This window comes from Pelophylax lessonae, assembly GCF_965119305.1.
Source record: "Pelophylax lessonae genome assembly, chromosome: 4".
Lineage (NCBI taxonomy): Eukaryota > Metazoa > Chordata > Amphibia > Anura > Ranidae > Pelophylax > Pelophylax lessonae.
The window spans coordinates 174348192-174375534 of NC_138771.1; the positions used below are offsets into that span (position 1 = coordinate 174348192).

The 27343-nt window shown below is 47.2% G+C and overlaps 1 protein-coding gene across 2 annotated transcripts in view; it reads right to left on the reverse strand.

Moving 5' to 3' along the window:
- Nucleotides 1-591: 591 nt before the first annotated feature.
- UPF2 (UPF2 regulator of nonsense mediated mRNA decay) overlaps nucleotides 592-27343 on the reverse strand; it is a gene marked incomplete at its 3' end in the record, with an annotated part of 673568 nt that continues 646816 nt past the window's right edge. Inside the window, exons 20-22 of one of the 2 annotated variants that reach the window (XM_082254342.1) lie at nucleotides 23682-23823; nucleotides 4376-4496; nucleotides 592-1403 (exon numbers count right to left, since the gene is read on the reverse strand). In XM_082254342.1, coding sequence (XP_082110468.1) covers nucleotides 1394-1403; nucleotides 4376-4496; nucleotides 23682-23823 — 273 coding nt within the window. Of the gene's footprint in view, nucleotides 1404-4371; nucleotides 4497-23681; nucleotides 23824-27343 lie in introns of those variants that run through there. The other variant, XM_082254343.1, reaches the window with a different exon arrangement.

Below are 27343 nucleotides of genomic sequence, written 5' to 3' on the forward strand. Positions count from 1 at the left end.
TAAAGAGAAAAAAAAAATTAGGTAAAAAAAAGGATAGCAAAAATAGGTTAGTCAGCACAGCTTAAAAATCTTGGTCCAGGTTGGCAGAAGCAGGGGGTTATCCTGGGCTGCCCCACATTTTTTTTTTTTTGCCAGTGTCCAATCCACCTGTAGCAGTATTTACCAAAGTTACTTACTTCCTATGTCTCTTAACAGAAGAGAAAAATCACGATTGAAATATAAAATAGCCTGAGAATTACAATAAAAGATTGGTGAAAAAGTGAATCTGAACAAATACAATTTACAACACTTTATTAAAGCGCTGGCAAAAGGGTTCTTGAGCTGGTGAAGATCGTGCAGCATTAATTGTTGGAAATACAACTTTACAGGTCTGTTTTATTTCAACTATCCAACATGCACAAATACCCCAAAAATGCTATAACAAAAAAAAAAATTATATAAAAAAAAAAAAAGAACAAAAAGACAGCCATACATGTGTTCTGTGGTATCAGTAGTATATTTACAGTATGGAGAGGGAAAAGAAAAAAAATGAGCTAATAAACTAAGAGGAACAGAAAAGCAACATATTTATTGACCATTAAACAAAAAAAGGGTTTTTACCTCCACACGTAATATTTATACACACAATTTATACAGTCTGCTGTATTTCTTGCTTTTCTTCACGTGTCCTGTGGCATATGAAGCCAGCTGTGCCTAAACACACTTCAGGTGATTTGTCTTTCTGCCGCTATCCGTATGGGAGACAACTGTATCCTACTTTATATGCTACAGAAAAAAAATTGCCATTGGAGCCGGATTTTACCTCAAAAAGGCTAAAGCTCTGCAACGTTTTTACCTGCTATAACTAAATTCTAAATGCAAACTAAAGAAAAATTAACTGTAAACAAAGGTTTTTTTTACCACTTATTTTTTCCTTACACCAATCTGAAAGGTTTTCCACTTTATTGCCTCTGTGCGTTGGGTCAGCTGCCAATGAAGCTTTTAAGTTCTACCAACCAGAGGAAATATATAGTTTGCATTAAAGTCTCCCACTTTGCAAAACTTAGTTTGCAATCTGTCTTTACTAAAAATGAAACTCTTCCTATTTATAACTGAACTGCTTGCTACATAAAGTCTTCTATTTCCCTGCTGCTCTTCCAGTGTAAGGCCGCTGTGATGCCTTATCAGCAAGTGGTGCTCACTCCGAGTGTGTGTCTGTTTAGAAGAAGCTTCCAGCCTGGACACATCAGACAGAAGCAGAGGCTGCTGTTTCTACACCTCCTGGCTCCCAGCACTGTCCTGAACTCTCCTCTGAACATGCTGCGATGTGCTGCTGATCTCAGACAATATCTGTAGGACTCCACTAGCCATGTTGTCAGGTAGAAGGCCCAATGGAATGGCGCTAGTTACCGAATCAACGTCTCCTGTTTAATAGGAAAGAATAAAAAATATTAACTTTTTATGATAAAATCCCACCTGAAACTTAACCAATAAAAATTCTAGCAGGTATTTATACTCTGCATGTAAGGCTCTGAATCCGGAATAAAACACAAATAACACAATGTAGATACTCTGCACATTTAGAAATGAATGCATACAATTTTAAATAGTCCCTTACTTACTTACCATGTTACAGTATATCACAAAAGTGAGTACACCCCTCACATTTTTGTAAATATTTTATTATATCTTTAAGGGACAACACTGAAGAAATGACACTTTGCTACAATGTAAAGTAGTGAGTGTACAGCTTGTATAACAGTGTCAAATAACTCAACACACAGCCATTAATGTTTAAACAGCTGGCAACAAAAGTGAGTACACCCCCCTAAGTGAAAACGTCCAAATTGGACCCAATTAGCCATTTTCCCATCCTCTGTGTCATGTGACTCGTTAGTGTTACAAGGTCCCAGGTGTGAATCGGAAGCAGGAGTGTCAAATTTGGTGTTATCGCTCTCTCTCATACTGGTCAGTGGAAGTTCAACATGGCACCTCATGGCAAAGAACTCTCTGAGTATCTGAAAAAAGCCTAGGCTATAAGAAGATTGCCAAGATCCTGAAACTCTCGAATATTTTCAAAGAGAAGCTTCAGTTGCAGCTTCCAGGGTGGCAACATAGCCTGCACTGAAGGAACCAAAAGTCTGACACCCTGAAGAAAAATTAATGCACCAGGGAGTATGTGGCCAAAGGTCGTTGGAAAAAAAAAAAAAAAAAAAAAAACACAAAAACCCGATACCTGGCCCTTGATGGTACTCAAAGCCAATTTTTGTTCAACCCCCCCGTTGCACAAAGGTTTAGATCCAATCCACCAAGAAGGAGCGAGGATGAACCCCAAGAGACTCACACCAGGCAATGTATGTCTTACACGTACAATGGCAGATCTTCCTAAAGGCAGATTTCCAAGCTTCTAAACAGCAAAGGAATCACCAATTCAAACAAACCTCCACCCTTTAGCACCTGGCATTCAACAGCCGAGCCAGTAAAACCAGCGACTGCAAGGAAGGATGGAAAATTGGTCCTTGGGACAGCAGATCCTCCTTGAGAGGAAGTCTGCAAGGAGCATTGGTGACCAGCCGTAGCAGATCGGCATACCAAGGCAGACGAGACCAGTCTAGAGCAACTAGAATGACCAGAATCCCTTCTACCTGAATCCTGCACAGGAGTCATGGCATAAGTTTGACAGGGCTGGAACTAATCAGTCAGCCCACCTGAGAATGCCGGCTATTTACCGAGCCGCCAGGACACTTCTTGTGCCCCCTTGGTAATTGACAGACCACGGCCGTGGCATTATTAGAATGAATTCATACCGGACACTCCTTAAGAAGACCGCTGAGCATGTCTGTGCTAAGGATGCCTCCCCACCCGGACAGGCTGGCATCCATGGAGACAACTGTCCAGTACAGGAGGAGAAGGATTTTCCCCTGTTGAAGTGCCAGAGAGCGAAGCCACCTCTCGAGACGGTGGATCCTTAAACCATTTCACCAGAATCTCTTCAGCAGAGATCTTGTGTGGACAAGTGCAAACAGACCGCCTCGAGGGTGGACACCATCAGGCCCAGCATGTGCATGCAAGCCCAGAGGGATGACCATCTGCTGAACAACAGAAGCTGAATTGCCTCCTGCAATGTCTGGAGTTTTTCCAGAGGAAGAAACACTCTGGCTGAGGCCCGAAAACACAACAATCAGGGGAGGCCGCCGACTACGGTCCCGCAAAGGGGGTGCCAGCCAAGGGTCCACAAATGGACTACCTACTGGACCCTGCAAAAAACAAGGGGGTTGCTCCCTGAGCCATCCATAGAGGACATAATAGGACATAGCCCCCTTAAAAGGGGGCCGCCCGCCGTGACGCGGACGCGCAGGCAGGGTACCCTCGCTAAAACAAGGCAGGTGCCCCACACAATAATGGCGCCAAGACTGTCATTAAAAGTGAAGTGCCCCCACAGCGCTACCTGGTCCAAGGGAGGTGACAAGCTGACCATATGGCCCAGCAGGCCGCTGCCTAAGTTTTTGTGGGGGCCCAGCCGCAAATGCATGGCTCCTCAGCCCAGCAGATACCCAAAGGAAGAATGGGGGCTTCAGCTACATGCACTGGGGCCACCCCCCAACAGGGAGGTTGACTCGGTCGCATGGCCTAGTAGGCCGAAGGCTAAATTTTTAAGGCCGCGAGCCCCAACAGAGCCGACCACACAGGAGGCAGTGGCTTCTGAACGACACCCCCATGCATCTCAGCACGCAGCGTGTTTGCGGGAACCACAGGGAAATTGAATGGCCAAAATGATCATGCGATTTTCTTGCGGCTGCGTTTTTGAAACAGTGCATGCACCTTTTTTTGCAGAAACGCAGGTACAGCAGCCCACACAAATCACATATGTAAACCTAGCTTAAGATAATTTACTTGCCTTTCTGGTTCTCTCAGAGGCTATTGTATCACTATAGGATATGTAAGCAGGCTGGAGGAACTACAGCATGTGGTGAGAAAAGCAGGTAGTTACCTACGCAGAAAGGTTGAAAATCTGCAGCGGCCAGTGAGAAGCAAGGCAGCAGTTTTTTAGCATGAAGGCTGCTAGAAAGGGCATATTGCCTCTTCTTTTACAGGGTTTCCATTGTATATAAATGACCTTGTGTTGACAGGGTCACTTAATTTCCTCTCTGTTGTCTTTCCTTCCACTCATGCCTCTATCTGAGCAACCGATCAGGCACACTGTCTTATCCAAAGTTACAGTGCACAAATAGAGGAAGAAAGGTAGGACATCAGCTGGTAAGACATAGATTGAGCCAGTATTTGCTGACAGGTATAGAATTAAGCAGACAGAAGAAAAAAAATCCAAGCGGATATCATGACAAAGAAAAGCACAGTAACTGACAAACGGGTGTCCATTCATATAATGTCCACTCACCTGCCGCCAGTCTTGAAGATGAGATCTGCATTTGGTGCCCCTTTTGGATGCTGGTACCGGGGCCGGCGCTCCCTGTTAGTATTAGCTGGAGCTGGACGCTGAGCCAGAGACTGCAGCATTTCTGCACAAAACCAAACAAGTAACAAGTTGTTCTTTTATATACTGTATATGTACTTTTTTTACAAGATGAAGAAACTTCTGTATTGTGGTGATGGCAACTCTAAATTTTTACAGCATTGACATATCCACATCATTCAAATAAAACCACAATGTTTCTCCTAAATAAAAATAACGGAATTTTTGTAAAATCTTACCTGTAAAATTCCTTTCTCTGAGTCCTCCGACAGTCGCCGCCATCTTCATATTCGTCACAATGGGGTATTAGACTTTGCTCCGGAGGAGTAGCTAGGCAACAGAATATGTCAATATTAAAGCTTTTAACATATCCCCACCCCAGGGGGTGGTCCCCTCAGTCTATACCCTCCTGCTTCCCGTTTCCTGCTTCAGTTTCAGTGGAATAGCAGTAGAGTACCTAAACCCCAAAAGAGGGGCGGGGGCGGAGACTGTCGGAGGACTCAGAGAAAGGAATTTTACAGGTAAGATTTTACAAAAATTCCGTTTTCTCTTACGTCCTCCGACAGTCGCCGCCATCTTCATATTCGTCACAATGGGGACGTCCCAAAGCAGTGCAAACATGAGGGGTGGGAAACGCAGCCGCACCTAAAGGCAACGCAGTCTCCACATCAAGAAAGTAACCTTACCAAAGGAAGGAAACCAGCTGGGCAACACGAGAAAAAATTTGCTCAACGGGAGCAATAACCCAGGAAAAAAACAAATAACCCAGGGATACAAAGAAATCCCAAACAGCCCAAAGGACCAAAACCAGGGACCCTAAGGGACCGCCGCACTTAGAACCTTGCGGCCAAAGGAAGCATCTGCCGATGCTTGAACATCCACTCTGTGGAATAGAGTGAAGGTGTGCACGGTCGACCAAGTCGCCGCCCTACACACCTGGGCCACAGAAGCCCCACGACGACAGGCCCAAGACGTACTCCGAGATCTGGTAGAGTGCGCCCTCACAGGCATAAGGGAAACTTTTCCCCGCAAAGCATAGGCCTGTTCAACGGCCTGTCTGAACCAATTGGCGACGGCAGAAGACGACGCCGCCACGCCCTTCCGAGGACCCCCGGAAGGACAAACAAAGAATCTAACTTGTGAAAAGATTCAGACGATTTTAGGTAAACCCTAATCGCCATGAACAGCATCCAAGGAGTGCAACACCACCTCCTCCGAATGTTTAGACTTCGCGCAAGGCGAAGGCAAGACAATGTCCTCATTGAGGTGAAATTCTGAAACCCTCTTCGGAAAAAAAGAAGGGTTAGGTCGCAAAACCACCTTAACCAAGTGATTGACCAGATACGGACAATGGCAGGACAGGCTGCCAGCTCCGACACTCTGCGAGCCGAATTGATCGCCACCAAAAAAGGTGACCTTCTAGGACAACATAGACAACGAGATCTACCCGATCCGTTCAAAAAAGAACCATGTTGTAACACGGACAGAACAAGATTCCAGTCCCAAGGAGGCAGAGGCACCCTCCTAGGAGGGACCAGATGCCCCCGAACAAAAGTGCCAATCAAGGAGATAGATGCCATAGGACGTTGAAAAAAGAACGGCCATCGCAGACACCCGACCCTTGATCATAGCCAGCGCCAAACGCTGTCAACACCCTTTCGAAGGAAGGACAACACCCCAGACACAGACCACGGGCGAGGTGAAGACCCCCTGAACTCACACAAGGCAAAATAGGCCTCCGAAATACGGTAAAAGACCTACCCCGAGGAAAAAATTCCTCGCGTCGATCAAAGTGTGAATGACCTCAGGGGAGAGACCCCTATCCCTCAGGGCCTCGGTTTCAACAGCCAGGCCGGCAAAGCCAGCAACTGCAAGGCAGGATGAAATATCAGCCCTTGAGACCGGAGATCTTCCCGAAAATGTCGACCGCCAAATGCACGAGGTCTGCGTACCAGGACCGGCGAGGCCAGTCCGGTGTCACAAGAATCACCGTGTTTTGGTTCCGAGACCAACCTGCGAAGGAACCTGGGCAGCAATTGAAACGGTGAAAAGGCATACATCAGTCGGTACTGATGCCACGGAGCTACCAACGCGTCTGCCCGAGGATCGCGTGGCCTTGCCACGAACCTGTACACCTTGCTGTACAGACGAGACGCGAACAGGTCCACCTCCGGAAGACCCCACGTCGCACACAACATCTGGAGAACACCCGGACGGAGGGGCCATTCCCCCTGGTCCAGGGACTGGCGGCATCAGATAATCCGCCCGCCAGTTCTCCAACCCCTGGAATGTGAACCGCCGATATCGCCGGGACATGCGTCTCGGCCCAAGACAGAATGTCGGCCACTTCCCGAGCCACCCGGGCCCTCTTGGTGTCCCCTTGGCGAATGACGTAAGCCACCGCCGTGGCAATGTCCGTCTGCACCCGAACCGGACAGCCCTGCAGCCTGTCCGGCCAACGTTGAAGGCAGAGAATCATCGCACGCAATTCCAGAATGCTGACCGGAAGGGAGGATTCCCCCTCCGACCAAGTTCCCTGGGCGGACAGAATGCCCAGAACACCACCCCAGCCCGACAGGCTGGCATCCGTGGTGACCACCGTCCATGAGAGAGGACGAAAAGACTTGCCCCCTGACACCGGCGGGGACAGGAGCCACCACAGAAGAACCCTTCTGGTGCGATGGCCCAACGAAAACCGGATCCAGAGATCGCGGTCGCCCGTCCCACCTGGACAGGATCTCCGCTTGGAGACCCCGCGTGTGAAACTGGGCGAAGGGAATCGCCTCGAAAGCCGAGACCATCAATCCCAGACATCTCATGCACGTCCGAGTGGACGAGGACGGAGCGTCCCGGAGGGACCCGACTTTCTTCCTGAAGAGTCCTGAGTTTGTCGTCCGGTAGGAAGACCTTCGCCTGGACAGAGTCCAGAACCATTCCCAGGTAAGGGAGATGAACCGATGGGCACAGTGCTGACTTTGGAAAAGTTATCGTCCAACCAAACTCCTGCAGAGACTGCATCGTAACGGACAGAGCCTTCTCCAGACCCTGGCTGGTCGCAGACCGAACCAGAATATCGTCCAGATACCCTAGGACAGAGACGCCCTGGGCTCTCAACAAAGCCAAAACCGGTGCCCGCACCTTGGTGAACACCCGTGGAGCCGAGGCGAGACCAAAGGGCAACGCCACAAATTGGTAGTGATCCTCCGCTATGGCGAATCGAAGGTACCTCTGGTGACCCTCGAAATTCGGGATGTGAAGATACGCATCCTTCAAGTCGATGGAAGCCATGAACTCCCCCAGAACCAGGGCAGCCACCACCGACCGCAGAGATTCCATGCGGAACTTGCGCACCCGCACAAAGCGGTTCAGCGCCTTTAAGTCCAGAATCGGACGTACCTTGCCCTTCTTCCCGGGCACGGTGAACAGATTGGAATAGAACCCCCGAAACCTGTCCCGATGAGGCACCGGGACCACCACTCCCTGAGCCCTCAGGTCCTGCACCACTAGATGCAGATCCCGCAAACCCCCCCGGGGACAGTAGAAGATTTGAGGGAAAAAATCAGCGCTCCGGCCTATAGAGAAACTCGATCTCGTAGCCAGATCGAACGATTTCCTGAACCCACCTGTCCCGAACCCGGGACAGCCATGGCTGAAGGAAACCGAGCAAGCATCCCCCCACCCCAGAGTCGGGTGAGGGCGCCCCTTCAGGCCGCACTGTTGTGGGCCGCTGAACCGGACTGGCCGGACTTTTGCTTACCAGTCCACGGCTTCTTACCAGGAGCCGTCTTAGCCTTGCGGGATTAGGGTAAGAGCGTGCTCTTACCACCCGTGATCCCCCTAATTAACGTATCTAGGGACTCACCAAAAAAGGCGAGAACCATCATAGGGCAGATTAGCCAAGGTCTTACACGAAGATTGGTCCACCGACCAACACTTCAACCAAACCAAAACGGCGAGACAATACCGCCACACCATGTACACGTGCAGCCAACGGAACCATATCCAGGTCCGCATCACACAAATACATGACACCCTGGTGGATTTGATCCACCATATCCAAAGTCGCCTGGAGGGCAGAATCAGCCACCAGGACGTGATTAAGCACCTGCGTCCAGCTCGCGACAGCCTGGGCCGCCATAAGTGAAGCAAATAAAGCTTTCAGCATAGAACCCATAATAGAATAGGCATGACGGGCAAGGGACTCCGTCCGTTTGTCCGTGGCATCCCAGAACACCGGGATATCCTCAGCAGGAATCGCAGTGGGCTTATTCAGAACCGCTATCGCGTGATCCACCGGAGGTGGGACACACCAACGCCCATCAGTAGCGGGCGTAAAAGGATAGCGCAGCTTAAACCTACTTGGTATAGCAAAAGGCTTGCGTATATTACGCCAATGTTCCTTTACAGCGCATTGAAAATCATCAGTGCAGGGAAATACCTGCTATGTTTTGCGTCTTTTCTGCGTCCCATAAGCCGCCAAGGCAGCAGGAGGACAAGGTTCATCCTGTAAACGCAGTGTTTGCTTGATAGAAGCAACCAATTCATCCATGAGTGCAAGCTCTTCAGACGAGCCAGGGGGAGAAATATCAACCCCCTCAACCTCAGCCTCCATTTCTGACCCTACAAGGTCCAGGGAGGAACGGGACCCCGACAAGGAGACCCCAGCAACAGCAGCCCCATCACCAACACCCTCTGAATCAGAGGAAATTGAAAACTCTGGGCCTTTTTGAGGATTGAGCAGCCATCAGCAATTGCACCTTAGTCGCAAGGCTAGCCACAATCGCAGCCAAATCCCCCCCCCCCCCCCGAGGGGGAAAACCGCAGTCCCCTGGCTTCCCACCAATGTGACAGGAAATCAGGAAATTTGCTTTCCTGAGAATCCATGCCCCAAAATGAGTAAAATAAAATGGGTGACCGCCCCCTTTAAATAAGGCGCTGCGAACGTAGCCCACCGCCACACAAGCACACCCACACCAGGGACCCCCACAGGGAGAAGTTATACTCAGGCAAGGATACAGAGAATAGAGGGAAAAAACCTGGAGAGACCGCTGCTGCTGCTGGCCAGATCGGTGCTCCTGTAGAAAAGGAATTGCTGATATTCAGGGCGCTCCATTAAAGCCTATGGGAGGCTACAAGAAAATGGCCGCCATGCATGTGTACCATGCGGCCGGAGCGAGTACAGCCAAAATGGCGCCGTTTGGCGCCGAAACCGCCGCTCCCCCACCTCATGAAGGTGGAATAAAAATACACCACATAGTTATAAAGAACATGGTGGGCCGCCGCAGCGGCGCTGTAATGTGCCCCAAACATGATAGCACCAAGTTCCACAGCACACAGCCGTTCACACACTCAGACTGACACAGAAGTGCAGCACAGCCCCCCCCTCCTTGCAGCCCACAGCATGCAGTGTGAGAGATAGGGAAACATCAATAGTGTGAACACAGGGCAAGGTAACACAGTCCCAGACTGACACCCCCCAGACAGACAGGTCCCCACATGAATACACTTACCTCTTACATGGCGTGGGGGACCCGCACAGGCGAACAAGCCGCTGTACATGAGACAGGGAGAGTCGCATCCAGGACGCAGCAGAAGGTGGGTTGAGAAACCGCACAGCGTCCAGTGAGGTAGCCACCTCACCCTAGCATCCCTGCACGGAACAGGGATGGGTCGTTCAGAAAACTCAGGAGCGGTACCTGACTGAACGCTCGATGGCGGGCTGAGAAGCCACTGACCCACAACCTGCGACCAGGGGAGTCAGCCCGAGACGCAGCCCGCATTATCCTGTTCATCCGAAGATCTAACTATTGCTGGTAAAAATAACAGCTAAATAAAGAGAGAAAAAACTCAAATAAAATCAAAAAAGAGAGAAGGCTGAGACAAAATGCCCCAGCATAGAGACATCCAGCTACTCCTGACAAGCTAGATATTGAAACTGAAGCAGGAAACAGGAAGCAGGAGGGTATAGACTGAGGGGACCACCCCCTGGGGTGGGGATATGTTAAAAGCTTTAATATTGACATATTCTGTTGCCTAGCTACTCCTACGGAGCAAAGTCTAATACCCCATTGTGACGAATATGAAGATGGCGGCGACTGTCGGAAGACGTAAGAGAAAATTGATTTTAAAGCTATAAATACAATTTTACCTATCATTATGAAAAATAGAAATGGCCAAAATTTAATGAAGCTTATATAATTTAAGCTAAACGTAACTGTACCTAAATTTTCCTTGCAATGGGTTAAAATAAAGACTCAAAATAATCTGTAATCCTGTATGTGTCCAGCTACAATGGTGCCACATCATCTATCACCACAACTATTCTGAAGGAACCTCCCAAACATATAGGTAAATAGCTGAATGGTGGCTCTGAACAATGAAACATTTGTGTATATTGTGCAGACAATAGTTCCTTATTCTTCTAATGTGGTTATGTGTTGCTAAATCGTTCCAGCTGAAAAGGTAAAACAAGGTTTAAGGGACTGACATTGAGGATTATGTGAATTACCCTAGATACCTTGTAAAACATCTGTCAACAACAGTCGATCAGAGAACATGGTCCTTATTTATTGAAGAGAATCAACATTTTAGCTCATCTTCCCAGAAAAAGCATGCAACAATTATTACATTGGCTTATTTTTTTTTATGTTCAGAACAGCTTTTTTTTTTTTTCTTTTTAGTTGAAACATGAAAAAGAATGAGTATGCTTTTAGGCATGTATGCAGTTTTCATGGATTGTAATCAATACAGATCAAACACAACAACTTATTGACATACTCTGAAAACTCAGACAACTATTGTCTAAAAGAACAATTATATTCAATTGGTAAACTGTATTCAGAGGCAGCCATATTCACAGTGTACAGAGGGAATACTCCCTATGTTCATGCCGTCCTTTCTGCCATTATCTCAGGTTCTACCAGCTGCTGCCTTTCCTTCTGCTTATGAGGCACAGGAAATGGTTAGCCGCCTTCACCTAGGCAGCCAATCCATGCCTCCACATCACACAATGCTGTAATAAACAAAAGTGAAGCAGAAGAGAGACAGCAGCTGAACTGGTTCAGATAGAACCAGCATTGGCTTAGAGGAATTTGACTTGCCTGTATATTCCATATCTTGGAGTACAGTACAGGACACAGGCAACTTAGTCATATACCATGGATTATAGGCTTGTACCTTTAGGTGACAGGACACCGGTAAGCTTTTGAAGACATGCTCCCTGGGGCACCTCCCCTATAACCCTACACCACTCTTCAGTTTTGTAGCAAGCAATGTAGAGTAACAAGCAGAGTTTAGGTATGGTGGCCTGTGTCCTGTACTGTATTTCAAAATATGAAAGTTACTGTACTTAATACAGTACAGCGCACAGGCAACTTATTCATACAACATGAAATGTTCCCAAGGAATGAATACAAGGATGGGCAACCAGAACTGTGCTAACAAGCCCAAAAACAACAGGGATTAAAGCCCCAATGTTCAGAGTGCCACACAAGAACCTTGCAGCCGAAAGCTGTTTGACAACACCCCCAACTTGGTAAAACTGAAAAAGTATAAATAGAAGACCAGGTGGTGGCCTTACAGATTTGGGCAACAGAGGCTTGGAGCCTAAAGGCCCAGGATATTCCAACAGATCTGGTGGAGTGTGCATGTAACAGCGCAGGAGGTTTTTATTTAAGAGCAAAGGGTCTTGTAATCAAATTACTTATCCACCATGCAACGGTGGATTTGAAGCAGGGTATCCTTTGTGAGGTCCCAAGTAAAGAACAGACAGGAAATAGGTTCAATGGAAGCAGTAGATTTTAGGTAATGGCTCTGACTATATCGTAGCAATGTGGACAGAATTTATTTGCATGCTTAGAAAGCAAGGCATGAGGATGGAAGAACAATATCCTCACTGAGATGGAACGCTATAACCATGTTTGGAAGAAAGAAACATCCTAAGTGTAATAAAACCTTGTCGTTACAAAGTAGACACGTCTAACAGATGTGATGGTTACCAAAAAATGGGATTTTTTACTTACGGTACATTCCATTTCTCTGATGTTCATTGACGGACACAGCTCCTGATACTCATAGCCATTTGGTTATACTGCCCCCTACAAGAGTAGGACACTAGGCAAAAAAGAATTCTGGCTACACTCATGGGCAGTCCCAGGGGGTATACTCCCTCTCTCTGCTATAGCCACTCAGTTTTGTTACAAGCAGTGTCAGGAGAATTATAACTCCACAGAGGAGTGGGTGCTGTGTCCATCAATGAACATCAGAGAAATGGATTTTACGGTAAGTCAAAAATCCCATTTTCTCTTTCGTTCATTGATGGACACCGCTCCAAACAAACAACTTGAGCCCACCTGAAAAAAAAAAAAAACACTCTCAAAGAGGATCAGGTCCTTTTAAACCGCAGCCTGCAAAACCTTGTGGCCAAAAGGATTATCCAGATGCCAACAAGCCCAATTTATAAAACTTTGTAAAAAAGAGTGCACCGACGACCAGGTGGCCTCCTTGCAAACCTGCGTCACTGACACCGGATGACGGAAAGCCCAGGAGGCACTAGGCAACCTAGTAGAATGTGCCTTGACAGGAAAAGGAGGACCCTGTTATAAAAACGCCAAAAATATTTTTCATAAATTTAAAACAATATAAAAAATATATAAAATGGTCCCCTGGGCACATAAATGACCTGTATGGGATAACCCAAAAGTGTGTTTTTATGAAAACAATATGACACTATTGCGGCAATGCTTTCTTTTACCCTGAGTGTACTGTATGCAAGGGGTGGAGAAAAGGATTTTTCCTATATCCAGAATTATATTCCAAAATAAGTCCAGAGGCTGTCGAATCAGGACCAGGAGTGAGCAGTAGGATCCAGTGTTGGTGATTAGTAGCTACGATTGTGAGCCTTTCCATGAGAGTGGATAGGCATCACAGTCTGGTGAGTTGCCATCTTCTCTGGATTGAGACACTAATTGGTGGAGGAGTGTGAGGTGTATTCCTTCAAGCTAGGATCTTGATTCTTCTTTCCTGGATTACATTTACATCTATTTAGAGACTTTATCAAGGATTATATGGGTTTTTGATGGATTGCAATATTAATTTTGCTGGCGGATGTCTGTTGTGGATGAGCATCTGTCTTTTCTGACCTTGTTGTGTTTGCGCTACTATTGCCTTTTTTCAGCTGTTAAATTGGTATTTATTTGAAAGGAGGAACCTGACCGCTGATGGAATAGGCCTGAACCACCGTCTGGCTGATCCATCTGGAAATGGTCACAGAGTAAGCAGACAGCCCTTTTTTCGAGGTCCATCTGTGAGCACAAAGTCTGACTTCCTGAAAGGCTCAGTGCCTGCCAGGTACACCCTAATTGCCCGGACCACATCCAAGGCATGCAAGGCAATTTTCTTTGGATGTTTAGACCTGGGACACAGGGAAGGCAACACTGTCTTCATTTAAACGAAAATCAGAAACAACCTTTTTCGAAGGAACCACGGACAGGGGCGAAGAACCCTGTGAATCACCCTGTGAATCACCAGGTAAGGTGAGTGACAAGATAACGCTGCCAGTTCCAACACCCTGCATGCAGAGGTGACAGCCACTAAAAGGGCCACCTTCTGGGACAGCGTAAGCAGCGGAATCTCCCGAATATTTTCAAAGGGAGGCTTCTGCAGATCTAAAAAGCACCAAATTAAGATCCCAAGGACGCAACGAAGCTTGCACTGCTCCCAAGACCGCAACGGAGCTTGCATTGCTTCCCCTGCGAACCAAATGTTGGGACACCCTGAAGCAAGACACGCACCAGGGAGTGTGTGGCCAAAGGTCGTTGGAAGAAGACCGCCAAAATTGACACCTGGCCCTTGATGGAACCCAAGGCCAATTTCTGTTCAACCCCCCCGTTGAACGAAGGTAAAGATCCGAACCACTGAGAAGGAGTGAGGAAGAACCCCAAGAGACTCACACCACACAATGTATGTCTTCCACGTATGATGGTAGATCTTCCTAGAGGTAGATTTCAACAGTGTAGGAAACACAGACTCAGATAAACCCCTATTCCTCAGCACCTGGCGTTCAACAGCCAAGACTTCAAAGCCAGCGACTGTAAAGCAGGATGCAAGATCGGTCCTTGGGATAGCAGATCCTCCCGAAGAAGCAGCTGCCAAGGAATGTTGGCAACCAGCCGCACCAGATCGGTGTACCAAGCCAAGCGAGGCCAGTCCAGAGCCACTAAGATGACCGGAATCATTTCTGCATCGATCCTGTGTAGAAGTCTGAGCAGAAGCTTGAGAGGAGAGAAGATGTAAATTAGACGATACGGACCAGACTGGGCCACCAGCGCGTCTGTGGCGTACGCCAGAGGATCCCTTGACCAAGCCACAAACCTCTGCACCTGTTGAGCCGAGATGCCAACAGATCAACCTCGGGGGTGCCCCACCGGCAACACAGCTGATGAAACACCTACGGATACAGGGACCACTCTCCTTGGTCCAACGCCTGCTGACTGCCAATTTTCCACCCCAGGAATGTGTACGGCAGAGAAGGCTGGAACAAACGGTTCGGCCCACCTTAGAATGACGGCTACCTCTAGAGCCACCAGGACACTTCTTGTGCCCCCTTGGTGATTGACATAAGCCAAGGCCGTGACAATGTCCGATTGAATGCGCACTGGACATCCCTGAAGACGATCTATCCAATGATCCAGACACAGTCTGATCGCTTGGAGTTCCAAGACATTGATCGGGAGTCCGTGATGACCACTGTCCAATACAAGGGGAGAAAGGATTTGCCCAGCCGAAGTGCCAGAGAACAAAGCCACCAAATCAGGGACTCCTTCATGCCCGGACTCAGCCAGATTTGATTGTCCAGAAACTGCAGTCGTGTCTCATTTGGTCAGAGTTTTCTTTTGCGGGACCTCGTATGGAACTGTGCAAACAGAACCGCCTCGAAGATAGACACCATCAGGCCCAGCACCCGCATGCAAGTCCAGAGGGATGACCATTTGTTGGACAGCAGGAGGCGAATTGCAGCCTGAAATTTCTGGAGTTTGTCCAGAGGAAGGAGCACTCTGGCTAAGGCCGAGTCCAGAGTCAGGCCCAGGTACTCCAGCTTTGTGGATGGAACCAGAGCAGACTTCTGAAAATGCAGAATCCAGCCGAGCGCCCGAGTTTGTATTATGATCTAAAGGTTAGAGTAGAGTAGAAGGAGGTCGTCCAAGTAGCCCAGTTCCACGATTCCCCGTTGGCGTAACAATGCCAGCACCAGGGGCTAACTTTTGTGAAGACCCGAGGAGCAGATCCGGGACCAAATGGTAACGCCACAGACTGAATGCTCCTTTCCCACAGCAAAGTGGAGAAAATGCTGGTGACTGGCACATATTGGAATGTTAAAGGTAGGTATCCTTGATATCGATAGAGGCAAGGAAATCCCCCTGACGCAGGGATGCCACCGTTAGCATGGACTTCATTCTGAACTTCCATACCCACCACAAAGCAGTTTGGCGCCTTGAGGTCCAGGATAGGACGCCACTTTGCCTTCCTTCCTGCGAACTATTAACAGGTTTGCGTAAAAACCAAGAAAACATTCCAAGGTCTGAACCGGGACAATCACCTCTTGAAGGAACAGGTCTTGTATCGCCCCAAACAGGCCCTGTAAGCGGTCTGGGGACAGGCGCAAGTTGGAAGTAAAAAACCTTGCTGGGGACAAGAGTGAAACTCGATCTTGTAGCTGGACCTAATGACTTTGTGGACTCACTTACCTTGCACCAGTTTCCAGCCTCTGTTCTTGTTGCCCATATGGGCACCCGCGGTGCCCTACATTTATTTTCCAGGTAAATTGGTCCAGCCTGGTTAGTAGCAACACCGCTTTCAAACTCCCAGGTGTTCTTTAATGGAGTCTTTCAAAACTTCTTTTTCTCTAGTTCTCATTTTCATCACAATATTGATTTATTCGTTAATTGGGTCAATCTTTCTCTTTGTGACCTATTGTGTCCTCAGATTTTCCCCATTATATAGGCATTGTGGGTATTTGTTTAAATCCTGCCTCCCTATAGTATTGTCAGTTCTATTTAGGATCCATTTCGGATTGTCTACTGTGATCCGTTACCTCCTCTGCATACATTATGTCCGGACCGGATGTTGTTATCCCTGACCTTCCGGTTCCGGCGGAACCATGTGATGCGGTCGCGTCTCAATGACGCACTTCCTCTTCGGTCTCCATTGGACCACTGGGCGTACCTCGCTCTCACTCCCTCGGTGACGTCAGACGCGGAGGGAGTGGAGAGGGTGTATAAATGCCGGCGCAGCACGGTCAGTATTACACTAGACCACCGGGGAACGACATATGAACTTCGAGACCACTTGCGGTAAATGAAATCTTTCGAACCTTGCTTCTTTCCATATTTTTGATATATTAGATGCTGACCATGCCCTTTTGTGCCTCTCTTTTCTCTTTCCTCCCGTGCAGTCTCCTTCATTTGAGCGCACTTTTGGAAAATCTGCTCAATTACAATGGCAGTGTACTTATGAATACTGCATGACAATTTATGTGCCCAGTTTGTTAACTTGGGGTAAGTATGTATACCCTTAAACTTGACAGACTTATATTGCGTTTGTCATTGCTATTTAATCAACAAACTTCATTTTTTCTTTAAGGGATACCTCCCATTTGGGGATATCAAGGGAACATTATTTTCCCTCCCTGCCCCCTGTTTTGACATTGGGGTACTCAGTGAATTAAGTGCACATTCATCATAATCAGGTGAATATATTAGCAATCCCTCAACCAGATATCTAGTCTCACATAATTGGATATATAGCAATCTTTGATTGAATTGCATTTCCATGCTTTGGTCTCTTACTATTCCTACCCATTATTCCTAGCTTGGCTGTCACCCTCTCTATGGGTCAACTTTAAGAGGTTGGATGTCTCGGTTCCCCTCCCCCTCTGTGCTCGCTTTGGTGGCGTCACTTGTGTTGCCTCCACCTCCGGCATAAGAAAGGGTTCAGGTTATTTTAAGGTACTTTTTCCTTGTATTACTGTTTTTCAAATATGCAAATCATTTGGGCATCCAATTTTAGGACCATTGAGATATGCCCTATGTACATAAACATGCCATGTCTTTCATGTTTTTCCTTCTGTTATTTAGAAATGTTCACTCTCGAGAAATATCTGTGAAAACTCCTGAAGAAGCTATTATGAAGATGGCGAAACATGTAGAGTTGATATTTTCGAGTGCATTTTCTTGATTTTATCATTTTATATTGATGTATTGTCTTGTCCTCACCTTTTATGTGTAATAAAATGTACAATTTTTGAGAATTCAGATTTTTCTCCATCATTTTGCACCGTTAAAGTCCCACTTTGCCCCCCCCCCCCCCATTGTAGTTACTTTAATTAAAGGGATGTGGTGCTTCCTACTTCATCTCTAGCAATATTTCTTTAAAATTTGCACCAGGGAAGTCCACAGGTCCAGAAACTAGCAAAGACGTCCCCCCCACCACCGATACGGGTGAGGGTGCACCTTCATGCTGAAGGAGCCTTGTCCATGGATCTCGAGAAGCCAGATCTTGGCTTGCCAGACAAGGTTCGTTTGGATCCTCCAGAAGAGGCCCTGAAAGGCTTTGAGCCCTTGTCAGTCGACCCTGAGGGACGAAAAAACTTCTTATGAGCTGAGAAGGAAGGCCCACGTCTACGATGAGGTTCCTTGCCCTTAGTAGCCTGCAGAAGAAAGGTAAAGTACTCTTAACCCCCGTGAGACCTTTATTGATGTCATCCAGGGTAGCTCCAAACAGGCAATCTCCTTGAAAAAGAAGATCAGTCAAGGCCTTTTTTGAGGTCTGATCCACAGACCAGCACTTGAGCGAAAACACACGCCGAAGGACCACTGCCAAAACAGACAGGGTGAGCCACCAGGGGAGCCGCATCCAAAGAGGCATCACAGATCAACTGGACTGTAATTTTCATATTTCCCCAAATAAATACAAAGTGCATATATAGTGCATGTGTTGAAAAATCAATACATATCTGTACAAGCTTTAAAGGCAAAACTTCCTGTGCTCATAAAATCAATGCAGTAAATGTAGTGCCCACAAAATATCATGAAATAAAGCATATAAATAAAAAAAATGAATTAAATATAAATAAATAGTGCTCATATGGATTAGAACATCCTTTTTTTTTTTTGTTTCCCTTCTGGACTAGTAATTATACAGTTCGGTGGGGTACAAATAGGGACCCGTGAACCTCTTGACACCTTTATGCATTTTTGGTCGCCCATGTGAGGAATCATAAGCCGACATTCTAGCCAATACTGTCACCTTTCATATAGATAAAACATCATTTAATAGGGGTGTATTATGCAACATGGATATTATGGCCTTTATATACACATTCGGTTATGGCTATTCCACTCCTCCTTGTAAGTACAGGACGGGCGCCGAGAGGCCGGTCTGTCTAGATTGGATAAACTTCCGTGATCAGTGGGAGGAAGGGGGAGTGTTTTCTTGCTATACATTGTACTCAGAGGCGACGTGCGTCCAGCTTCCGAAGACGTCACACATTGATGATGAAACCGGCTTCCTTGTTTGTTTGTAGTGAACGGCTCCACATTATATTACCCACATTGCTGTACCACCACCGTTTTTACTTGTTTTTTATACTTTAATAAAAACCCTAAATATTTTAATATTACACCATGAGGAGTGCGATCTTTTCTTCCCAAAACACCCACTGTTAGGAGGACCCAGGACCCCCCAGGCACGGATGGACGGGACCCCTGCTGACAACCTACCTATAAGCCTAATTGACCCACTTACCGCACGGTATTGGGGGTCAACAACGTCCGGTGAGTATGAATTTTTACCCCATTCCTCGTGTGCACGGAGGGTGACACCATCACTGCATATGTATCTAGGAAGATCCATCCCGTTAAAGAGGAGTCTTGCTGGTGCTTGGCGGGGTTCAACGTCATCACAGCACGAGCACTTTTTTTGGAAATTTTTTGGACATATTTATAGAAATGGACACGTAGCACTATTTATTTATATTTAATTCATTTCTTTTATTTATATGCTTTATTTCATGATATTTTCTGGGCACTACATTTACTGCATTGATTTTATGAGCACAGGAAATTTTGCGTTTACAGCTTGTACAGATATGTATTGGTTTTTCAACACATGCACTATATATGCACTTTGTATTTATTTGGTGATACAGTCCATATGATCTATTTTTTATGATGTATATTGTTATGTGACATAGCATAGCTCACTGCTACGCACAACGCTTTAGTAATCACATAGCCTCTTTCTTACTTACATATTTCCCCACTTATTCATATTCTTATACCCCTGGAGACATGCGCTGTTAGTAATAAATACACTTTATTACATCTATCTCATCATATGCCACTGTGGGTTGTTGACAGCAGCAGTCCCCCATCTTTCATATATTTTTCCACATTTGTTTTGGCGCGAGTGTTCATCTTACCATACAGATCAACTGCAGCCCCTTGACCAGCTGGGTCCGCCAGCTCCACAAAGGCAGGGAGGAGTTGTCTCCCCCCCCCCCTCAAGGTCACAGTATAGGAGCTTCGCCCACTCAGGTCAGTTTGTAACACTAGGGCAATGGTGAATACAGGCCTCACTGTTGAACCAGTCAAAGTGCATATAGTGTGGGCCACAGCCTCCGCCTTCCGGTCAGACAGATCCTGAAGGCCGGGGACTCTTCAACAAGAATCATGATTGCCTTGTTTAATCTAGAAACCGGAGGGTTCACCTCCGGTGGCACAGTCCACTTCTACAGAAGGGACTCCTCATAGAGGTAATGCCTAGTAAAGCGCTTAGGGAACCCATTGGGGGAAGCTTTGGTCCCCCCCCCCCCCCCCGTTTAGCGACAATTCTGTCAAAATAGGCAGGCAGAAGAAAACCCATTTGCTGCTTTGGATGGCTTGTGAGTGCCAAAAGGGTACCTGCGCATCCATCGCAGTTTTAGCTACGTCCTCCATCTTTAGGGTTTCATGCACAGATCCAATCAGTGCATCCACCAGCGCCTTTTTGCCGACATGGAGGAATCATCCTCACTATCAGAGGATTCCAGGAGCATGGTTGCAGATCCAGCAGGGTGACCCACGTCTGCGACGGCCGAATCAGATTCAGGATCTGATGAGACAGATGAGGCAGGAGAAGGCAGGGGGAGGGCGCTTTTTGCTAGCCTGTCGCCTGCAAACTGCCTCCATCTGGGACACAAGGACCGCCATCAGTGCACGCATGGATTGATGGTTGGGACCCGAAGGGTCCCACAGCCTCAGAGAGGGGATCAGGTGGGGAAACATGCTCCTAAAACTCCATGAGTCACCAGGGGGACCCCACAAAAAGTGTAAAAAACACTGCACAGGGACAACCCTCACTGCGCTGGCAGCACCACCCGGTCGCTAGGCACAAAGCGAACCTCAGCAGAGAGGGAGAGAATCCCACCAGACTCATCACCCACAGAAACGGGCACCTGCAGCTACCAGGAGAATCTGCACTACACGTGCGGCAATCAGGAAGTAAAATGATACAGGAGTAAGCACCAAGGGATGAGGAGGGTCTCTCACTGCCGATACCGCCGCCCACAGGGCTCCACTGTCATGGCTGCCGCTATTTCCAATGGCAAACCACAACAAAATGGCCGTCGGACGACACAAAGATGGCGCCTTGTATAGAAATACAAAGGCTACAACAAAATAGCGGCACCACGAGGCTTACAGGGACTCAGGAGGAAGACCAGGCTTCAAGGACAGATCCAGGCAGAGCAGGAGGCCCTGGCAGAAGTCCCCACCAGGTAGAACCCCCCCGCACAGTCGATCATCTGGTCACTGGCGGCACACCCCTCCCGGCCCCCATTGCCAGTTAGCGCCCTGCCCCCATCCCAGGAAAGTGGCCAGACCACCCAAACAGCCCCAGTGTGTGTGTGTGTGTGTGGGGGTGTGTGTGTGTGTGGGGGGGGGGGGTTTAGGATGAGGGACCTGGCAAGGAGGGGTGACTGCGGGAGGTGAACCCAGGAGTCCGGCCCCCGTCCACCACAAAAGGGGGGGGGGAGGGGGGACATCCGCTCACAATACTGGGTGCCAGAAACCAGAAAGCAAGCTACTCACTGGGTGAATCTAAGATGGAAAAGGACCTGGGGGTACTGGTAGACAACAGGCTTGGCAGTGGCATGCAATGCCAAGCCGCTGCAAGCAAAGCCAACAGAATACTGGGATGTATAAAAAAGGGAAATCACTTGAGGAATAAAGAGATTATTCTCCCTCTCTATAAGACTCTGGTCCGGCCACATCTGGAGTATCCTCAGGAAGGATGTGCTGGAACTGGAAAGAGTCCAGAGAAGGGAAAAAAAAATAATTAGGGGAACGGAGGACATCAGCTATGAGGAAAGACTACAAGCACTGAACTTATTCTCTCTGGAGAAGAGACGATTAAGGGGGGATATGATATCAATGTACAAATACTGTACTGGCGACCCTAGCATAAGGAACAAACTATTCAGAGAAAGGGAATACAATAAGACACGTGGCCACTCACTAAAACTAGAGGAAAGGCTGTTTAACCTTAAAGTACGTAGGGGGTTCTTTACTGTCAGCAGTAAGGATGTGGAATTCTCTTCCGCAAACAGTCGTATCAGCAGGGAGCATCGATAGTTTCAAAAAACTATTAGATGGGCACCTTAAAGACCACAACATACAGGGGTATATAATGTACGGTTAACAGCAAACACACACATCATAGGTTGAACTGGATGGACTGATGTCTTTTTTCAACCTCACTAACTATGTAACTAATACCAGGAACCGGGCGGGCACCGCTCCAGACAGAACCCCTCTCCATCAAAATGGAGGGCTGTCGGCCAGGAGGAATGCTGCGACTCGGGTCGAGAACCGGTCGTATGCGACCTCGCGAGGCGTTAAACTCGCAGACCAGCCCCTGTCCAGTGGGGCTATGTCAAAGGCAACCTAGCGCAGAGCTGGGGTCTGCACGCGCTCGCTTTCCAGACTGGGGTGACCACTGGATGTAGATTATCAAGTCCATCGCCAGGTCAGCAGTTGATTGTAGATCTCATAAGAAAAAATCCAGGAGCAAAAAATTTTCTATCTAAAAAATTTTGCCAGGACCAAAGATCCCAGCTAGGAAATAGGACCTTACTCTTGACTAGACAGAAAAAAAACTGAGAAGCTTTAGCAGAGAGAGGGAGTATACCCCCTGACACTGCCCATGGGTGTAGCTAGAATTATTTTCTGCCTGGTGTCCTACTCCTGTAGGGGGCAGTATAACCCAAATGGTTATGAATATCAGCTGTGTCGGCAATGAACGAAAAAGAAAAAGATTTCTCCTGTATGAAGAGGTCCGTTAACTACAGACATTCGCAAAAAAACTGACTGCGCCCAGAGTCAGGCAGAGCTATGTGGGAGGTGCCCTAGTGGATCTGTTCTCAAAAAGCTTGCCAGTGTCCAATTACTGGAAAGGTTGGATAACCCATGGTATATGAATTAGTTGCCTGTGTCCGGTACTGTATGAATGTGGTATGTAATTAGGGGGTATAAAGGGTTTTTATGTTTAACAGGGGCAGGCCCATGAAGCAGTGGTAGTCGAAATTAGACTTCCGTCGGTTTTAATGTTTAGTACATTATCTTCATGTAAAGTGCTTTTATACTCAAAACGGTCAAGCATGATTTCCTTTAGAATATCCCCCACTGAGATATCCTTACTATAAAAGCATCCAGCTCCAACCACACTGTAACGTGGCATAGACCTCTATTGCAATGGTCTAAACTGGCAACTTATATTTGAAATACTAGAAGCAAAAACAGCAATTTGCCTTTGTGCTTACGCTAAAACAAATTCTTAGATTGAATGATCCAAGTTTTCACAAAATATTCCTCACACCCCTTAATACCATGGTCAAGCAATCATTTCATAGCCTGGGAGAAATGCGGTTTATATGGAAGAACTGAAATACCCACAGCCAATTAGCTTCAATGTAGGTTTGAAGTGACATTTCCTGGCCAATATTTGTCCAGTGTGTGTTTTAGACAGCTGGTATATGGCATAAGTTACTGAATTCAATATCTTAAGGGGGGAAAAATGTGGCTGAGAGACTTTTAAAAGCTGGATAACAAAAAGGCATAATAATACAATTTATGCCTGTGTATGAATATGAGGGGAGCATAACAGGGAACATAACAAGGAAAGATGTTATTATTACCCTGGTAATCCTCCTGTTCTTGACGTTCATTAATGTCCAAAGTGAGCTTTTTCATCCGCATCCTTTCCTCTTGCTCCGCTTGCTGTTGGTTCCAATGATTTGCGGCCAATTGGGAGGACATTGGTACATTCAGAATTTTAAACTAGAAAAAAAACAAATAATTGGTAAAATTATATCATCATCATAGTATACATACAAAACACCTAGCGCAGGAACTGCTCACATGGAAGGAGGCACTCATGGGTCTTGAAATGAAAAATCATAGACTTCAATATACTGAGTTTATGACACCTTTATCAAGAAACAGGTATATGAAAACTAAAACCCACAAGCATCTCTACAGTACCACCCCCAAGTGATGATATCACAAGTAAAAAAACCAAAAAAAAAAAACCACAGCAAATCAAAATTGCAACGCGATTGCAAGCCACCAAAACCTAGTGCCCAACAAATGGCTGGTACACCTGATGAGAAAATCGGATGAATGACTATCCATTTTTTTTTTTTTTGCATGCTAGTCTAATATCGAAATCTAAAAGAATATTCAAGTTACGAAAATTCTCATACGACAGAATACAACTTCGGAAGCGACGTAACGCATTCTTTCATTTTCAAGAATGCCAGGTCGTGGTCACACGATTTTTTCCGTATAAAATTATACAAAAATAGTTTGTTCCATCGTGTGAGAAAAAGTTCAGTGCTTGTCCTTTTGGAAAATTTAGCATGAACGGTCATGATCGGCTCTTGAAAGCTTTGTACTATCGCTGTGAAAGCGGTATTTTTCGTCCAATTTTTTCATTGTGTGCACTAGGCATAAACAATGCAGCTTGCTAAAAATACCTGGATACAAGAAGAGGCAAGCCAAGTAGTCAGATAATGAAAGAATCGGGTAGATCACCTCATGAAGTAGAATGACAAAAAACTGGATTTTTGTCTTACCATAAAAACCCTTTCCTTGGACGTTCATTAATGGACACTGCAAAATATCTTCATTAGTTGAATGGGTTATGCTGCACCTCCTAGGAGCAGGGCACTAGGTGGAAAAGGGTTAACAAAGTTAACAGAACTTTTAGCTATGCCCATGGGGAAGTCCCAGGTGGTATACTCCCACTCCCTTCTCTAGGATTCAGTTTTGTAACAAGCAGTGTCAGAAGAATACATAGCCCAACTCCTCAATGAACATTAGAGAAAAGGATTTTACGGTAAGACAAAAATCCAGTTCTCCCTTTCCTCCATTGACGGACACTGCGACATATCTTCATTAGTCAAATGGGTCGTCCCAAAGCAGTAATATCATGAGGATTGGCAAATGAACAACTGGAGCTCATCGGACAAAAATAATACACCCTCAAATAGGACTAATCCTCTCCAACAGCAGCCTGCAAACCCTTGCAGCCAAAAGAAGGCATCCGCAGATGCCAACACATCCACTTTATAAACATTTTGTGAAAATGTGCACGAACGACCAGGTGGCCGCCTTGCAAACATGCACCACCGACGCCTGATGACGAAAGTCCCAAGAGGCACTAAGCGCTCATATAAAATGTGCCATAAGAGATGAGGAGGATCCTGACCCTTAATGTAATAGGCCTGGCACCACCGTCTGCCTATCCATCTAGAAATGGTCACAGCAGATGCGGCCAGCCCCTAACCAAATCCACCTGTAAGGACAAATAGGAAGTCCGATTTTTGGAACTACTCAGTCTTCGCCAGGTACACCCCGATTGCCTGAACCGCATCTAAAGAGTGTAAGGCAAGCTCTTTATGGTGCTTAGGCTAGGACACAAGGAAGGTAAAACATGTCTTATATAAATGAAAACCAGAGACGACTTTTGATAGGAACGACTGGCAGGGCCGGGGCACCACTTTATCTCCGTGAACCACCAAGTAAAGTGAATGATAAGACAAGCCAAGCTGCCATCCCCGACACCCTACGTGCAGAAGAAAAAGCCACCCAGAAGACCACCTTCTGGGAGATGTAAGCAGAGGAATCTCGCAAATATTTTCCAACAGCGGCTACTGAAGAACCGACAGCACCAAGATCAGATCCCACAAGGGCAATGGAAACGCACTGGGGAAGCCAAGTTGCGAATCCCTTGAACAAAGGTGCGAACCACAGAAAATACCGTAGCCAAAGGGACGATGAAAGAAACAGCCATGGCCGAACCTGGCCGTCGGTGGTACCCGAGGCCAGATGTCACACCTCATTGAGAGGGGGGGGGGGGGGGGAGAGAAGGCCAAAAGACCACCCTCTAGACTTCAACACCTGGCTTCCGACATCAAAGCCTTAAAAGCCAGCGACCGTAAGGCAAGATGGAAGGTTGGCCCTTGAGCCAACAGATCTCATTAAAAACGAATCATCGGCGACCAACCGTATCAGATCCAAGTACCAAAGCTGGCTAGGCCAGTCTGGAGTCACCAGGATGGCTGTATTACCTTCTGCCTCGCGTCTACGCAGGAGTCTTGGCAGAAGTTCTAGAAGAGGAAAACCGCATATCAGATGATACTGGTCCCAAAAGAGCCACCTGTGCGTCTGTGGTGATGGCCAGAGGATCCGAAGACCGTGCCACAAACCCAAGCACCTTCCTGTTGAAAACGAGAGGCCAACAGGACCACCTCATGAGTATCCCACCGAAGACACAACTGATGAAACCCCTCCGGAAGAAGTAAAGAAGTCCAGACCCCCTGAGCACAAACCGTGCCAAAAAACGCCACCTCACTAGGACAGGCTGGCATTCATGGTGATCACTGTCCTGTACAAGGGAAGGAAGATCTACCTGTCGAAGTGCCGGAGGACGAAGCCACCATGTCAGGAACCCGCTCGTACCCCGGCTCAACAGGATCAGAGTGTCTAGACACTGGATTCTTTCCCCCATGACAAGAATCCCCCTTGCAAATGTCTCATGTGGACAGAGTTTGGAAATCGTCCCATGGGAGGAATACCCTGGCTGAGGCAGAGTCCAGAGCAGACCCAGATAGTCCATCTAGAGCCAATACCTGGAAATGTAATTTCCAACCAAACTCCTGCAGAGTCCCCAGAGTAATCACCTGGTTGTCCTCCAGAGCAGTCGGAGACTGTGCTCGCAGAAGACGTTCAAGATACTCCAGTATCGCAATCCCCCACTGGCACAACAATGCCAACACCAGGACCAGCACTAGCGAATAACCCGAGGGGTTGGGGTGAGACCTCTGTATGATGCTCCTTGCCCACGGCAAGTGGAGGAAACGCGGAAGACCGACAAATCTCGGAATATGAAGGTAAGCGTCCTTAATAGCGATAGAGGCCTGATGTAGGGTTGCCACTATCGCACAAATAGACATCTGTACCCGCACAAGGCAGCTCAAAGCTTGAGGTCCAAAATTGGACGTACACTGCTTTTCTTTAAGTCTACAGCACCTGGTATTCCCAAGTGGTCTCCCATCCAAGTACTAACCAGGCCTGACCCTGCTTAGCTTCTGAGACCAGACGAGATCGGGCGCATTCAGGGTGGTGTGTCCGTAGGCTCCTGGGACCTGCAAACATGAAACAAAGGTTCTGATTCTGAGACTGAAACAATCACCCTTCGTTGTAGCAAGGCTTGCACCCCCACGAAAAGACCTCGCAGGCAGTCTGGGGGAAAAAGGCAGGTTGGAAGGAAAGAACCTCTCTGGAGGAGAAAACT